Source organism: Leptonychotes weddellii, chromosome 16 (assembly GCF_054177405.1).
Source record: "Leptonychotes weddellii isolate Sample4059 chromosome 16, ASM5417740v2, whole genome shotgun sequence".
Taxonomy (NCBI): domain Eukaryota; kingdom Metazoa; phylum Chordata; class Mammalia; order Carnivora; family Phocidae; genus Leptonychotes; species Leptonychotes weddellii.
In genome coordinates, this window is record NC_138384.1 from 24,024,627 (window position 1) to 24,042,625 (window position 17,999).

The following is a 17,999-nucleotide window of genomic DNA, read 5'->3' on the forward strand; positions in this document are numbered from 1 at the left end:
AATTCATAAAAGCAATATGTATATAATTCTACTATGGACCTGTGACATATACAAATATAATATATTTGACAATAACAGCAAAAAGAAGGCAGGGTGAAACAAAGCTATATTTGAGTAAGGAAATAACATCAGATGGTAATTCAAATCCAGAGAGAGAAATGGAGAGAACCACACAATGGTAAAGAGGAAGGCTAATACAACAAACACTATGAACATACTTCATCTCTGAGGCACCTGGGAGGCTCAGGCAGTTGAGCGTCCAACTCTTGATCTCTTGATCTCAGCTCAGGTCTTGATCTCAGGGTCATGAGTTCAAGCCCTGCACTGGGCTCCACACTAAGCATGGAGCCCCTATACTTCATCTCCTTTCTTCTCTCAGCTTTTGGACCCCTTCCTCACATTCACAAGATTAACTCAAAATGCATCATAAACCTAAATGTAAGATCTATAAAACTTGTAACATAAGACATAGGACTGAATCTTCATGATATTAAGTTAAGTAATGGTTTCTTAGATACAGTACCGAAAGTTCCAGTACAAAAGAAAAAATAGATAAACTGGAGCTCACCAAAATTAAAAACTATAAATAGCATCTTCAAGAAAGTGAGAAGGAAACACACAGAATGGGAGAAAATATTTGCAAATCATATATCCAACAAGGTATTTGAATCCAGAATACATAAAGAATTCTTACAACTCAACTATAAAAAGACAACTCAATTAAAAACTTACTCAGGGGTTTAAGGGTTTGAATAGACATTTCTCAAAAAAAAAAAACCACACATGGCCAATAAGCAAATGAAGGGCTGCTCAATGTCATTATTCATTTGGGAAATTCAAATCAAAACCACAGTGAGGTATATCACTTCATGCCCACTAGGACAGCCATTAAAAAACAAACAAAAACCCCTGAAAATAACAAGTGTTGGTGAAAATGTGCAGAAATCAGAACCCTCACATGTTGGTGGGAATGTAAAATGTGCAGCCACTTTCCAAACACTGTTCTGCAGTTTCTCTAAATGTTAACCATAATATCCCCATATATGACCCACAGTCCCACTTTTAGCTGTATGTCCAAGAGAAAAGAAACCATACATTTACACAAAAACTTGTATGTGAAGCTTCATAGCAGCGTTACTCATAAGAGTCAAAAACAACCCATGGGAAACAACCCCGTTGACTGATGAATGGATAAAATGAGGTGTATCCATACAAGTAAATATGATGCAGCCATGAACAGAAGCAAAGTCCCGACACATATTACAGCACAAATCTTGAAAATACTGTTAAAGAAGCCAGTCGTGAAAGACCACATACTGTATGGTCCCTTTTAAATGAAACACCCAGAGCAGGCAAATTCACAGGGACAGAGAGTGGATTAGTGGTCACAGGGCTGGAGGGTGGGAGTGAGATGAGGTGGGGAATGGACAAGGATTTCTTGCAGGTACAGGGCTTCTTTCTAGGGTGACAAAAATGTTCTAAAATATTGTGCTGATGGCTACACCATTCTGGGAATATACTATAAACCATTAAAATGTGCACTTTAAATGGGTGAATAATATGGTATGTGAATTATAACCCAACAGAGCTGTTAAAAAAGTTCACAAGAAAACTAAAATATACTAAGCAGTGACTGCCAGGCTTTTAAAAACTGATGTTATGTTTTACTTATAATCTAATAAATGTCCCCCCAAACAAATACCACAGAAATCCTGCATGAGGAGAGCACACAGACTTTTGCTTTAACTTTGTTACTGGTCACTCTGTACCGAGACCGGTTTTTTTGCAGGTGTCGGTTCTCCATCGAGGATAGGACGTGGATGCCATGACAAAACTGAGTCAGATGTAGTCATCCTGTGGCTTTTCGGTTATCGTGGACAGGTTTGGGGCCACGCATACTGCTGGGGATACTTAGGCCCCTTCAAGACAAGGCCACTAATAACTGTACGAATGGCTTGGGAGGCTGACCACTGTCAAAGCATCGCTATCCTGGTCCTAACGGATCACCACAAAGCCTGTGACACCTATTTCAAAGATGTGGAAACTGAGGCCTGTCTCATTAAAAGGCTTGTTGAAAGCTAGAACTTGGCAACACCAAAGCTTATGCTCTTTCCCCCATCTTTCCAAAAAAGTCCTCTGAGTCACATCCTTTGTACATTTAGCTTGCTGAAATTCAGCTGTAGGAACTCAGCAAAATAGTGAGAGTACTAAATCACAATGAAGATGTAGGGAGCTCAGATAATGCCACACATCTGTTCACACAGTGACCGCAGGCCCTGGAGTGGGCTCAGGACAGAAGTCACAGGTCTGTCATCCCAGCATCCACTGTACCGAGTGAAAATTACATATTTAAAGAACTCCCTATCCTTTACAAAGCACTATATTTTGGCATGTGTACTTTTTCTCATACCAATTAGATGATTACATGCATTATAGGCTTTTTTGTGATGTTGTATACACAACACTTTGAGTATGGTACTTTTCAGGTCACTTAAGGAATTCTCGACGGTTATTTGGACTCTACATGATTTCTAGATGATTTGTCATTTCTACACAACTTCTAACTCTAGACCCTAACCCAGCAGTAAAATACTACTGGACTAAATACTGCTGGACTAAAATACTACTTTTTTTTTTTTTTTTAAGATTTATTTATTTGAGAGAGCGAGAATGAGAGAGAGAGTACATGAGAGGGGGGAGGGTCCGAGGGAGAAGCAGGCTCCTCGCTGAGCAGGGAGCCCGATGCGGGACTCGATCCCAGGACTCCGGGATCATGACCTGAGCCGAAGGCAGTCGCTTAACCAACTGAGCCACCCAGGCGCCCTACTTTTTTTTTTTTTTAAGATTTATTTATTTATTTATTTATTTGAGAGAGAGAGAATGAGAGACAGCACGAGAGGGAAGAGGGTCAGAGAGGGAAGCAGACCCCCTGCTGAGCAGGGAGCCCGATGCGGGACTCGATCCCAGACACCAGGATCATGACCTGAGCTGAAGGCAGTCGCTTAACCAACTGAGCCACCCAGGTGCCCCTGGACTAAAATACTACTAATACTCCAGGTACCATTTCCTCTTTCAATGACCCAGAGTTATTTTGACTTTCATGGTCTAGGCTTTTCTAGACAAAAACCTAGGTCTTGGTGTACATTGGCTCAAGCCCTTGTAGACAGAAGGAGATAAACACCAGAAACAGCATATTTTACCCTCTCCTACCTCCTCTACTTGTAGGGTTTCTCTTTCAATTTTTTCAAGTAACTCATTTCTCAGCAAGATCTCCTTGTCCAGATTGATGGACATTTCCATTGCTTGGTGTAGCTTGCTCTGAAATATAACAACACAGCAAGTCTTGAGCAAAGATGATCACTCAGAACTACAGGAAGGACGGACAGCTCTTTATTAAGCAGGACGACAGCAAGACCATCCAGGAACTTGGGTCTGCCCTTCTCAGAATCCTGGTGCCTACATGGTAGGGGAGGTAAAGACCTGCAGAGTGGCCGGACACACCAGGACCCAGATTCTGACCCATTATTTACTAAAAGAAACTTTGGGCAAGTCCCAGAACCTCTCTAAACTTGGGCTGGTTGCCTCATAGGGCTGTGGAGAGGCTCAAGGGAGATAATGGTGGTAAAGTGTTGAGCAGAGCCTGACACATGGAGAACACTCATACAAATGGCTGCCATTACTGGATGAAGAGAGAGAAACACTCTCCATGAGCTACTGGCATCCCACTTTACAGATGAAAGAACTGACTCTTTGGAGGGTGAAACAATTGGCCCAGGGTCATAGAGATAAGAGGTTAGGCAGGGTTTGAACCCAGGCAGTCTGACTCCAGGGCCCACGGGCTCCAGCACCGCTGACCCTGGAAGGCTCCTTCACAAACTGCCCCCCGGCTTCCTCTTGCATCACTCGCCGCTGCCGTTCGGCTCCCCGCCAGGCCCCTGCTTCTCCGATTCACCCCTTTGCTGCACCTTTGTCTCCCCAGCAGGGAAGGGTCAGCCTGGAGGAGTTGAGACATGTTTTGCTGGGCTGAAGAGTGAGCCAAGTGACAGAAGCCAGTGACTCCAGGGGGGATCACTCCACGGACTCTGAGAACACACTCACCCTGCACCAGGCACTGACCAGCACGGCAGCCTAGGCCCTGCCTGCCAGAGGCCGGCTCACCGCCTAGATGGAGGCGCCAGAAGCCAAATAAAGCCGCAACTGTGCCTGGCGCTGAGAATATGAGGACAGTGGTCGAGGTTTCCCTGGGGGAAAGGATACTGGAAAGGGAGCTGAAAGGCTGTCGAGTGTATCTAAGTAAGAGGGGAAGGGAGAACATGCCAAGCTAAGGAAAAGCCTGAGACAGGGGATGCTGGAGCAATATACCCAGGGTATCAAATCTTAGACCGGGCAGAAAACCCTGGAGCCACCTGCCTGGGGACCTCAGGGCATCGGGGGCCATCCCCCTCATTTCTCTTCTCGCCAATCCTCCCTTCTTTAAGGCTCATGTCCTGCTCCACATCCTGCACGACATCGCTCTGCTTAGGAAAGTGCCGTGAGTAAGAGACCAGACTGAGGGGGTGGGCTGCGGGGGAGGGGAGGCAGCACAGGACTCCACGGCAAACCAGAAATTTGGGTGGGGGGAAAGGAGAGCGGAGGGAAGGCATTAACCCCACAATGCAGAGAGCCAAGGCAGGAAAGAATGGAATTGCAAAGGCTACTGCAAGGCAGTCCCTGGCTCTACTGGGGCTGGGCTCTCCAGAAGGTATGAGGAGAGCTATTTGTGATTCTGAGCAGGACGTCGGCCACTTGAGGTGGCTACTTCTGAAAAGGCACTTTAGCTTTCTCTTGCTGTGTACCAAATTACCACAAATTTTGTGACGTAAAGCAACACCCATTTATTATCTCAGTTTCTATAGGTCGGAAGTCCAGGCACAGTGTGGCTGGATTCTCTGCCCAGGTAGGGTCCCCTGGGGCTGAAATCAGGATGTTGGCCAGGGCTGGCTCTCCTCTGGAGCTGGGGTCCTCTTCCGAGCTCACAGACTTGGCAGAATGCATTTCCTTGAAGTTGTAAGACTGACGTCTCTGTTTCTTTCTAGCTGTGAGCAGGAGGTGGCCCTCAGCTCTTCGCGGTCCCTCTACCTTCAAGCCAGCAGTGGAGAACTTCTCGCCTAGAGAATTCCCTCCATGCTTCAAATTCCTGACTTCCTCTTCCAGACAAAACTCTCTGCCTTTAAAGGGCTCATGTGATTAGGTCAGGCCCATCCAATAATCTCCTATTCTTAACATCAACGATGGCAGAACAGAATCATACTACATAATCATAGAACAGAACAGAACCTAATAATAGAACCCATCATCCCCACAGCCTTGGAGATTGTACTGGGTATATACACCAGGGGGTGGGGAGTCTTGGGGGACATCCTGGAATTCTACCTACAACAAGGGACTAGTTTACATGGGGATCACTAGTTTACAGTCAGTTAGGAATGACACATCATGGCTGCCATCACACGCTTATATTTTACCAGATTCCACGAGGCAGGGCTTGACAGCATAAAGATGGAGATAAAGGTGCCCCTTTGGCTGAAGCTCACGCACCAAACTCACAGAAGAGACCATGTCTGTCTCCTTCATACCTATATCCTCAGCACTTAGCCCAGTGCCTGGCACTCCACAGGTCCTTGTATGTTTGGTAACATTTATTCTGTATATGTGCTGCTGAAGCAAACACATTGGTAACAGTTATTGTGCATGCTTTCACAAGGTCTTAGAGATGGGTATTTGATATTCATATGAAAGTGGTCCCTCCTGCCACCCTCCCATCCCCTAAACACACACCTCAATTGCTAGCAGCTCACTTGACAATACTGGCTGAGGACTTGCTTGGCCAGGCACTGTGCTCAGTGCTAGGAACACAGCAGAGACCAGCTGGAGCTCTATCCTGGTGGCGAGTCACAAAAACCTGCCTCTGACCCATGGTGCCTAGTGGAATCCCCATTCAAACCCAGGTGAGGTCTGACTCCAAAACTCTGCCTCCATTTCTCCCAGAAGACCTAAGAACCGACACACAGAAGAAATGAGCCTGCTTCTCCCTCAACCCGTCACTGTGTCCACCGGAGGCCTCCTGTACGCATCTCCTCCCGAGCTCCACCATCTGCTTACTATTATTTGAAACAGGCCTACAGGCACGATGACCCCTGGGATCCTGCCTGGAGAAGCTCCCATTCTACGCACTGTGGCCCGTGTTGCTGCTGCATGGGTATCGCAAACAATCTGTCCTCTGCGTTTAGATCTGTCCTAAAGAGCTCAGGCCCTGGACCTGGCAGTTTCATTTTACAAACCAGTAGCTCCACTCCAAACCCCTGGCTTTTCCACACAAGACCAGACAGGCCCTGTGCTACTTAAGTTGATTCCACAGGATACGATCAAGATCCAATGCAATGTAGCCACATACTACCCAGCTCTCCAGCCAACGAAGGCTCAAGTCACGGGGACTGGCTTCATCTTGAAATTACAGTGATCAGATAAGCTAACTACTGATAGGATGAGATCAAAGTGGAAGATCTGTTGCAGACGGAGAACACATGAATTTCAAAATGCCAGCATGATGTTGTCTACGCACTTTATGCCAGGGACGGGCAGCTGGGTTAGGTGGGACACGCACTGGACTAGGAGCCTCAACCCTGTCAAAAACTTGTTGCTTGAAGCTGGCAGTTACTCTCTTTGGACTTCAGGTTTTTCGTTTGTAAAAGGAAAGTGCTGGACAAACGTAATAGTCTAATCTAAACACTTCCAAATTTACATTTTAAACTGACACTGTGTGGGCCGAATGAAGACCACCTGTGAGTTACCTAAGCCTGTAGCCACCACTGTCCTGCAGGCACTAGGCCAGGGGTGAGCCACCTTGCTCTGTAAAAGGCCAGATAGCAAATATTTATGCTTTGTGGGCCGAGAGGCAAAATTGAGGATATTATGTAATTACTTATATTAACAAAAGAAAAATACAAATTTCCACACATTTTGTTGATGGAATTCAAAATATAATCATTAAGTACATTTTGGAATACAGGTCTACTAATGAGAAGAATGGAATTTCTGGGGGAGAAACCAATTTTGCTTAATTAGGTTTCAAAGGTAGCATTCTCTATCAAATTGGTTACAAATATCCTTCTGTAAAAACTATTCTTAGCTCACAGGCCAGTGGGCAGGATACACTGGCCCACAGTTAGCTGACTACTGCGTTATACAATTTGCTAGCAGGGTGGCTGGGCATTTATGGCTGTGGTCCCTGCTTAATTATTAATAGTACCTCTCTCTCTCCCAAAAGGGTTCTGTGTGGATGAGGAATCATATATTAATTTTCTGATTTTTAGCTAAGAGAGTTTTCTTCTGGAGGGTTTTAAGCAGGGAAGTGCTTCTTATAGGCCTAAATTAAACAGGGCCCTAAATGTGGTTAGTTCTCAAAACTCACTGTGCATAAAAAACACTGGGGGCATTAAAAAAAATAGATGCATGGCCCTCACGCCATAATTCAACTGGTCAGGGTTGGACTAGGGTGTTTGTATATTTTTAAAAATGCAATGCACAGCTAGGGTTGCAGGAACACTCAGAGTATTTGAGGAGAATGGCTTTGTCAAGAGAAATCAGGGAGCAACAGTAGACGGAAGGACCCCAAGCCCTTGTGTAGCACCTCAGCGGTGCATGGCAACCTCACTGTGGCTGGATAGGTGGGTGTGGGAGGCCTCGGGGACCTGGGCATCAGGGCGGACCTTACTTTGTATGTGTTGAGGACCTGCAGGGTGTTTCCAGATGCCAGCTTTAGCTGGATCAGTTCTTGATTCTTTGCTTCGATGGTCTCTAAAAACTGAGCATTCTCAATCTTCAGCTGCTGAAAATCAACCTCATGGAGAGCCTCGCCCACCTCTTCCTTCTATAGCTCAGAAAGAAGAAAGAAATGATGTGAGGTTGTGACTTCAGAATCTGACTCACACCTTCAGTTACTGATGAGATTCTGAAAGTCAGTCATCATTCAGTCATTCAACAAACATGGGTGGGGGATCTGCTTGGTGCCAGGCATGGTGCAGGGCACTGGGGTGGAAATCTGAATAAATACAATACCCCCTGGCCTCAAGGAGCACATATTCAACCAGGGTTCACAGACAGGTCGCAGTGTGGTGTAGTGGGAGAGGCAGAGGACACACGGAAGCCCCTCAGCCAGGCCAGAGAAGAATGGAAGGCTGGGTCAGGAAAAGCTTCCCACTTAAAAGGTAGTATCTAAACAGGGCTATGAAAGAAGAATAAGAAGGAGACCATATAAAAGTTATTTTTACCCTGGAAAACCCAGGACCAGCAGCCCATAAATTCCCTTCCTTTGATCACATGACATTTCTGTACTGTGGTTGTATCAGGGTACTGGGTTCCCTCCCCAACCTGGCCTGCCTTACCTGCCCCACCAGGTCTAGGCCATCTTACATTGGTGGTAGGCAACAGCCAAACCCAGGAACTGTTCCTCAGCCCCGCGCTCTACCCACGCAATACTACCTCCAAGGAGGCTTCTTCCCTTTCCCCTAAACCAACACAACAATTTCCTTAAGCCCCAGTAATGACCCATCCTCCAGCTTAAACACTCCTAGGAGGAGAATCCCCCACTGTGGCTCTGTGGTCCCTGCTGCCGTTGCCCCTGGCTAGCAGTGACGCATCCCGCCTTTTCCTACCACCCCCACTCCCCGCTAGTCTGTGAGCTCCTGAGGTCAGGACCACCTCAGTGTCAGCTCTGTGCAGCAATGGCTTAGGCTAAAAGTCATCCATCTCCTCCCTCCCTCACACTTAAATCCCCTCCTCAGGATGCCTGAGCTTGCATGAAGCCCGGAGTACCAGGAACTGTCTATCTGGAGGCCGCTCCTCTCTACTTTCTTACACTAATCTCATAATCTCAAATCTCCTTCAATGACATGGCCACCCCGGCCTTCACTCCACTGGGGACCTCCAGAGCTGTGCGTTCTCTCCTCCCCACAGCCCGTGCTCTTGGAGCTAGCAGCCAGCCCTCCTGAGTCTGCTTGGGCCCATCAGCCCCAGGTCCTCTCTGATGGTCTCTCCGTTCCCCTTGCTCTCTGGCTCCCTCTGGGTGAGCCCTAGGTTACCAATTCTTTCAAGAGTACAGCTCTCACGGAGACGTGGTGCTCCAGGTAGGGCTCCGCGGAACGAGAGGAGCAAGCCCACCCCTTTCTTGGGCGGGGGGGCCCTGTGGTTCTCTGGGTGCAGCCCAGGCCACAGCATTGCCTCCGGCTGAGCGGACTTTATCAGGTACTCTACGGTTAAGCCACCTGCTACCTGTGCAGACCTGATCCTGGGGATCAAAATGGAGGAGCTTACATTTGTGCTCAGTCACTTCACGTTGTTGAAGCTGTCCCAGTTTGTCTTTCAGGATCCCAAGTCAATCAGGCAATAGTTCCAGACTCTTTCGTTGTCAGTGGCCGCCTCTAATGCACAAGCTGTCGGTGCCCATATCCGAGTTAATTCGAGGGAGGGAGCCGTGTAATCACACTTGAGAGGCCCCGTGCCGGTCTGCTTACTGCGTTTAATTAGGAGCCTTTAGTCGGCTGCACAGGCGACCAAAGCACACTCAAACTGTGCCACCCAGGCCATACTCACCAAAAAAGGTCAACAAGTACGTCACGAGGGTCTTTTAAATTCAAGCCAACTTCATCTACAGATGTGCCGGCACCAGAACTGTAGGAGCTTCCTATCGCGGCTGTGACAAATTACCACAAACTCCGTGGCTTAACACAAAAATCGATTATCTTACAGCTCATGAGGTCAGAAGTCCAAAATGGTTCCTGGGGTTAAACTCAAGGAGTTGGCAGAGCTGCATTTCTCCTGGAGGCCCTGGAGGAGAATCTGCTGCCTTGCCTTTCTCAGCTTCTAGAGGCTGCCTGCTCTCTTTTGTTCATGATCCCTTCCTCTATCTTAAAAGTTCATCACTCTGATCTCTGCTTCCAGTATCCCATCTCTCTCTCCTGTCTACCTCTTACAAGGATCTTGGGGTTATATTGGGCCCATTTAGATAATCCAAAATAATCTTCCTTTGAATCAGGGGGAGATTATTTTAAGATAATCTCAAGATCCTTGACTTAATCACCTCTGCAAAATTCTTTTGCCATGTGAGGTAACAGATACACAGACTTCAGGGATTAGGACATGGACATCTTTGGGAATGAGTTGTTCTACCTTCCATGGTAACGAATGAATGAATGTACAAATGAAAGAGGAAGGAGGAAGGAAGGAAGGAAGGAAGGAAGGAAGGAAGGAAGGAAGGAAGGAAGGAAGGAAGGAAGGAAGAGCCAGCCACATACCTGCCTCAACTGTAAAAGCATCTTTTTCCTCTGCACTTTGAGAGAAACATTTTTCAAACGTAATTTATCCTTCATATTATCCTAAAAAAGACAAGTAAATTTTAATCCACTTTTCTTTGTCTTCCCTGTTGGTTTGAAAAGTTGGTAGGTCTGGGGCTACAAACTAAACCTTGAGCCCTAACATTCAGTCACTTATTTTTAGGTCTTTTTACATTTACCCAAGCTGGCATTGCTGTAACACTTCACTCATGACAGGGGCTCCTGGGTGGCTCTCAGGGTCCTGGGATTGAGCTCCGCATTGGGCTCCCTGCTGAACAGGGGAGTCTGCTTCTCCCTCTCCCTCTGCCCCTCCCCCCACTTGTGTGTGCTCTCTCTCTCTCTCAAATAAATAAATAAAATCTTAAAAACAACACTTCATTCATGACCAAGAAGCAGAGGTAACTAGGTCTGCTCTGTGCAAATTCTCTACTGCTTTTAAATTTGATAATTTGGGTATATAATTTGGATATAGGGGTCATTCCTGACAAAATGACCTTATGATCCTTTGATCTTTTATTCTCTTGGTAGTTTACATAATTTTCATCACTTATAACATGTTAAGGTTAGTAACCCTACCTATATCAAGGATCCAAAGCTCGACATGCTACAAAATCTCTGAAAGTGAAGGAACATTTTATATCTCATTGTTATAATAATGGAACTTAAAGAGCTTGAGATTTACCTGTACCCCTCCATAGAGTCACCTGACTAGATAGACTCACACCACTTTTCTCTAGAAAACATCAGATCTTGAAACAAACAGCAACAATAAAAAAGAAAGAAAAAATCAGTCTGAGATACTATTAATATTCACCTGGCCTGATTGATTTTAGCCTTGATAAACGTGCATTTTAAGACACACACTTCGTGGGTTGCAATAAATCTCCACGTGTGGACGACATTTATGGTAGACCAAATGGAGTGGGGCTGTGTCACATGGATCATTTTTATGTCTTCATCCTATGAATCTATTCTCCCTTTCTAAGCTCCAGCCTCCTGCCAACTCACCCTCCGGCGGTTCATGTCCTCAATGTACTTCATCACTTTCTGAGTGGCCAAAATACTCCCTTTCTTCTTGGATACGGTTTTTAGAATATCTTTTTTAAACTCATGCACTGCTTTCTGAACTTCAGCCCATCGAATTTCAGCTTCCTCAACGATAGCCTGGAGGAGTCAGCACAAAGAAAGAACAGTTTCCAAAAATCCTCAGGGACATCTCCCTCTAAGGAAACCTAAGTTCTCAGGCCTCTTTGTGTCCTAATACATAATGTTTCTTCTTAGCCTTAGAAATATATCTCTAAGATACAACTTTGACTATATGAATGTTATTATTAAAAAGCAGGCCTTGGGGCGCCTGGGTGGCTCAGTCGGTTGAGCGTCTACTTTAGGCTCAGGTCATGATCTCCAGGTCCTGGGACCAAGCCCCATGTCATCGGGCTCCCTGCTTAGCAGGGAGTCTGCTTCTCTCTCTCCCTCTGCCCCTCCCCCGTGCTGGGGCACTCTTTCTCTCTCAAACAAATAAAATTTTTTTTTAAAAAGCAGGCCTCAAAAAAAAGGGGGCATCCGTAAGAAGGGGGTGAATAAATAAAAACAGGGCCTCAGGCATCTCTACATATATTTCCATATCTGAAATATTACCTATCCACTAAAAATTATAACATTAATATAATGTGATAGGATAGGATAGGATATAAAAAATAATCTGGAAAGATATACACCAAAACATTAGCCACAGTCACATCCGGAGAGACGGATGACCAGGGAGACCAACACTCTTAATATATATATACTTCAGTAATTTGAAAGAAGATGGTATCAATGAATATATGTATTGACATGGAAAGACAGTAAATGCAAAATACAATTTACAAAATAATATAATACTTTTTATAAAAAAATTCATATATACCTAGAAAATAATCTAAACTCTAGGAGATAAACACCTCTAGGTAGATTGTGGATTCTTACAAAGGTTCTTTTAGCTTATCTCTACATTCAAATCTTGCTAAAACATAGACTGTCTTTAAATAAGAAAACACACACACACGTCATCTGAAAGAATAAAATGAAAAGGCATCTGTAGCTGCACAGCAAATCACCTTAGTCCCAGCTTTGTCCCTGGGCACCAAGAAGTGAAAGCATCTTCCTTCATTGGCCAGTCTCTGCCCTCTCCATGGTCTTCACGTGCCTGAACATCAATCCACCATAACTGCCACTTTCAACAGGTCACTCACTCTCCCGCTCAGCCATCCTCATTGGGGTCCTGCTTTCTAAGGCATCAAAGATAAACTCCCCTGCCTGGCTCTCAAGGTCTCACAGCCCCAGTTTCCTCATACAGCCCCCAAATCACACCAGCCCCCTCGATATCTTGGACTTGCCACGTTCATTCCCACCTCCACTTCCTTGCTCATGTCATTCACCTGACCTAGGGTGCCCTTCTTTTCCTAGTCCTCTACTTTATTTCTCATTATTCTTCAAGACCATGCCAAGCCCTATGTATAGCCCCACCTCTTCAAAAAAGTCTTTGGCCACTCTATCCCACATTAACATGTTATAATTCAACAATGCATGTTTGGCAAGAGAAAGAAGGAGGGGGGAGGGCACAAAGAAGGGAGAGAGGGAAGGAAAGTTAGGTTTATGTGGTACAGATGATTCTACCAATAAAGACATGAGTCTACTGATCTATCCCTCTGGAGGCAATGAGTGTGAGTCTGTGTGCCCACATTTAGAAATAGAAAAATTTCTAAATAGAACAGAAGTATTTGTTCTTCATACAATAATGCTCTCCAATGCAAGCCAACAACTCCATCCATGGGCAACTGAACTAACAGTGATGTTTCTTCTCTGGAGGAAAACTGACCGTTATCGGTCTCCAACAAGACATGGACCATGGTCATGCGTGCTGCACCCAGAAAGCGATTTAAAGATTTTTCATCCAACTCACTGACTTAAACCCCAGACTCCTTATATTATTAAGGAATTACCATACATTTTTAAGTGAATTCATGCTTATTATGGTTATTTTTTTTTAAAGAATCCATATCTTAGGGGCACCTGGGTGGCTCAGTCAGTTAGACATCTGCCTTTGGCTCAGGTCATGATCCCAGGGACCCAGAATTGAGCCCTGCATCAGGCTCCCTGCTCAGCAGAGAGCCTGCTTCTCTCTCTGCCCCTCACCCAGCTCATGCTCTCTCTCTCTCTCTCACACACTCTCTCTCTCTCAAATAAATAAAATCTTAAAAAAAAGAATCCATATCTTAGAGACATATACTGAAATATTTATAGATAAATGATACATTGAGGTGTCACTTCATAATAGCCCAGTGGCCTATCATGAGGGAGAAGTTGGGATATGGAGGAAACAAGGGTGGCCATATGTTCGTGGCTGTTGAGTACACAAGGGTCCATTGTGCTAGCCTCTCTATATGTGTGCATTTTTGAAATTTTCCATTTAAAAAAGTTTAGGGGTGCCTGTGTGGCATAGTCGGTTAAGCACCTGACTCTTGGTTTCAGCTTAGGTGATGATCTCAGGGTCGCGAGATCGAGCCCCGTGTCAGGCTCCGCGCTCGACGAGGAGTCTCCTTGAGATTCTCTCTCTCCCTCTCCCTCTGCCCCTCCCCCCTGCTCTCCCTCCCTCTCTGTCTTTCAAATAAATAAATAAATGTTTAAAATTTGTTGTCTCCTCAAGCAGGTGGGAAGTTCCTTAAAAGTAGGCCTTAAATTTGTCTTCTCCTACTTATGTTTCTTTCAAAATAATAAAAATTATATGAACATTCTTGATGAGGTGGAAGTGGGGAGCCCAGGTAGGGTGGGCTACAGAGAAAACAGTATACCTCATGATGCTGCAGGTCTCGTTCAGCATTTGCTCTCATGTGCCTTATTTCATCCTTCATGTCTTCCAGCTCCTTTTGTACAAGCTCACATTTTTGGTCACAACTGAGGCCTATCACACGGTCCATACCTATGCGGGATTTGGATCTACGCCTACCTCGTAACTGCAATACAAGGAAAACCAAGCCATTGTCAGGTAGGAATTGATGCTCAAGTTGGGCATCAAAATGACTACTGAGACCTGCTAGAAATGACTTTGAGTGACAGCCAGGGAGAACAAACTCAGTGTGAAAGGATTCGGGATATTAGGCCCAAGGTGATGTTTATTTCACAAGTCAGCCTAAGGTCCTGTGCTAAAGAATTCAAAGGCTTATGTTGGATAATGAACTGAAAATAAATAAGGGAAAGTGTCTTGAGGGTGTGGAAGGACTGTGAACCTGCTATAGACTAGCATTCAAGTCAGTGTCAGGGGAAGTCCAGAGCTCAATGCTTCCTAAACTGAACACAGAAGAGAAATTGCTATCTGGGGGCATAGTATTAAGCAAAAAACAAAACAAAACAAAAAAACACACAACCAAACAGACAAAAATATTTTGATTCCCTACACATTTAAGCCAAAGGTCACCAGCAGATGGCCCAAGGGAACGTGTGGGCCTAAAGAGGAGACTGGCCCTCAAAAGACAGATCTACATCCAGTTTTAAATTTTCAAAAATTAATTACCCACATTTGAAAATCAGGAGAGTCCACTGAAATAATCTAGATTTCCAGCTTCTCTTGTAAAATCAGCTGCTCTGGCAATACCAGGCCACCTGGTTGGACTTTTAGACGAGTGAGGAACTCTCCCGTGTCCACAGCAGACCCACTTCACTCCTATATGTGGCTAGCTAGGCCCTGTAAACATTTGAGTCCCCCAATTTAAGGGAATTATTTCAAACAAAGATATTCTGGGTGAGTCAATCCACTATTAATTGAAATTGATTCCCTTCACACTCACTTGAAAGAGAACCTTGGGAGGGAAAGAAGAATCAAAAGTAGAACAGGAAGAAAATCACATGCCCCTCCGCCAAAGAAATACACAAAGACCAAAGGCAGATACAAAATACCACTTGCATCTAAAGGGACAAACAAAATAAAAGAATTCTTAGGTCTCCACAGTGTACCTGTGCAAATTCTGCTCCTGATATTTTAATTTCTGATAATCGTGGATGTCGCTGATCTCCGGGCTCCAGTTTATTATAATATTTCTCAAACATCTCTGTCTCAGTTTTGAGAGCAGAGTTTCCATAGCTGCAAGACAGAGGGTACCTGAGTAAGTACTACTAACAAGAGTTTAAATCCCAAATAACTAGTATTTAACACTTAATATGACCTACATATGACCTTCTGCAAGACACTTAACATCTGTAAAATGGGAATAATAACAGCACCTATTATTTAGGGTTGCATTAAGGAATGCAAAGCCTTTACAACAGTGCTTAGCACACAGTAAGTGCTATTTAATTGTGTGATTTTTAAAAAATGTTTAATGAGCCACAAAGTTGAGAGAACTGGGATTATATTGAAAATTGTTGCTGAGATGAAGCTACAAGTTCCACCTTCCAGTATCCTCTACCCCATTTGTGAAATTCCTTCTGAACTACTACATGCTTGAGATTACTACATAGGCACAATCTTCGGATGTTTCTTTGGTTTGTTTCTCAGCTGTTCTTTCCAGCACCAGAGAGATGAAGTATCCACAAGAAGTGTATTATAAATGGTGGGAAAGCTTTGAACAGATGGTTTTTAAACAACTAGAGATGACAACTAGAGTTTATCCTGTATGTGCCTGCCAAGATTTTGACCTTTTTAGCTTTTCCATATATATAACATACAGGTTATGCGTGCATGTATACATATATATATGAACAGCTTGGATATTTTCATATATTACTGAGTGAATTCCTGTAGGCTGAATTTTAAGATTAATGGAAAAGGTTCAATGGAAAGGCCGAGAAATCAAAACGCCTTTTTTTTTTTTTTAGCATATCATGCCCCGAGTGTCAGCTGTGGAGTCGTACCTGCGTCTGAATCCCGGCACCACCGCTGACTAGGAAGGTGACTTAACCTCTGTGTCTTGGTTCCTCACCCACTTTCTAGGGCTACTGTGCCATTACAGAAGGTCCTACGTGCAAAATAATTGGCGCATAACAAGTAGTCAAAAAACTGCAGCTATTAATAATATTACCTCAGTTCTGATCTAAACTATGTATAGACATATAGAAGGTACATCTATTCAGCTACTAGAACGCCGTGAGACCAAGAAGTACAATTGACCTCTGAACCTCCAGAAGCCGGCCGGCCGTACCTGAGCTCTTCCACCAGCCCACACAGCTGGATAACAGGCAGCTCGTTCTCCTCCCCGCCCTGCAACTCGCTGACAGGGGTCTCAGAGTCCTCATCAGTCATGACTCTGCCCAAGTGGCCCTTGGCCAATGCTCAGTGAAGCCAAGAGCGCCGTGTTCCAGCGGCCGAGCGTCACGCGGGCTGCGACCTAGCAGAGCGTTGCCGGAGCGACCGGACGCGTGCGTGAGGGGCGGGGCTTCCAGAGGCTCCGCCCAGCGCTGCTCCACCCACCTCCGTGCTGACTAGAGCGCAGACACTTCTTCAACAATCATTCTTAACATGCTAATACTAGCAGCTAGTGTTTGCTCCGCACTTACTATGCCCTTGGCACCGTGCTAAGCATAGTTTATGCAAATCCTTGCAACAACCTTGTAATATTATCTATTATTCTGCTTATTCTCCAAATAGAGGAAACAGACCCAGAAAGTTAATTGGATTTGTCGGAGTGTCTGCCTTCCCCTACCTCACTGTGAGGCCTCTTCTCCATTCACCCTCTGGTGCTTCATACGTTCTAACTGCAGTTTCTCTCAATCCCCATGTCCTGCATTCCTAGAAGGAAAAAACCTGGTTGATTATTAAATGGCATAAATTCAAGAGACATCCCTAAATAGGGATTACATCCTGGGGGAATGTATGAAACAGACAATTCCAGCTCTCACTTCCAGTTAAATGAGGAAAAGAGCCCCTAAACCCACTGTTGCTAGTGGAGTGAGGATAGCAACACTGTCTCGCCTAACACGTTTTCCTAATCATCATCTCATTTAATCCTCAAAACGGTCTTATGAAATGGGTATCATTTTACAGATCAGGAACTGAGCAATAGAGTAGCTTAGGCGAGTTGTCCGTGGTCACACAGGAATGGAATCCAGCTCTGACAGAACCCCAAATCCATGCTGTTAACTTCCACACTGATGTGCGTCATGGCAACGATAGGCAAGGCAGCAGGGTAGTTTTCTGTCTGCTCCCACCCGGATGGAAGAGGGCAAAGGGCAGAAGGGGGCAATCTTCTCTGAGGTGGAGGTGGGCACTGGATGTGGTTAGAAAGCAAGCTTTGATAAACTGCTTGGAGTGGAGGTCAGCCACCTTCTCCCACCAAGGGACATGCCTTAGCAACAACATATAGTCACTAAACTCTAAAGAAAGGCTTTTGTTTTTTTGCATGGGGTGCACAAACTGGGGGCCAGAGTGGAATTATTGGAGATGATAGCAGAGAGGCTGAGCCCTGCCATCACCTTCTCTCTACTGGTAGGCCTCCCCAGGAGCAATGCAGACCACATTTAGAACTACTTCATATGCTCATATACCAGGTGATACAAATAGATGCCAGCCCCAAAAGGGCCTGGGGCAAGAAAGGACTCTGCTGCAGGTCCAGGCTATGGTGCAAACAGCCCTGTCAATTGCACTATATGATAGAG

General features: G+C 45.1%; 1 protein-coding gene across 5 annotated transcripts in view; it reads right to left on the bottom strand.

Annotated features, from left to right (window-relative positions):
* The window catches only part of CFAP263 (cilia and flagella associated protein 263), a 32,249-nt gene extending 15,422 nt beyond the window's left edge, over positions 1 to 16,827 (bottom strand). Inside the window, exons 1-7 of one of the 5 annotated variants that reach the window (XM_081806510.1) lie at positions 16,547 to 16,817; positions 15,363 to 15,489; positions 14,204 to 14,365; positions 11,379 to 11,534; positions 10,332 to 10,412; positions 7,754 to 7,909; positions 3,211 to 3,318 (exon numbers count right to left, since the gene is read on the bottom strand). In XM_081806510.1, the coding sequence (XP_081662636.1) occupies positions 3,211 to 3,318; positions 7,754 to 7,909; positions 10,332 to 10,412; positions 11,379 to 11,534; positions 14,204 to 14,365; positions 15,363 to 15,489; positions 16,547 to 16,647 (891 nt within the window). In that variant the 5' untranslated portion in view covers positions 16,648 to 16,817. Of the gene's footprint in view, positions 1 to 3,210; positions 3,319 to 7,753; positions 7,910 to 10,331; positions 10,413 to 11,378; positions 11,535 to 14,203; positions 14,366 to 15,362; positions 15,490 to 16,546 lie in introns of all 5 variants that reach the window. The other 4 variants (XM_006732793.3, XM_006732794.3, XM_081806511.1 and 1 more) reach the window with 4 other exon arrangements.
* Positions 16,828 to 17,999: the final 1,172 nt, after the last annotated feature.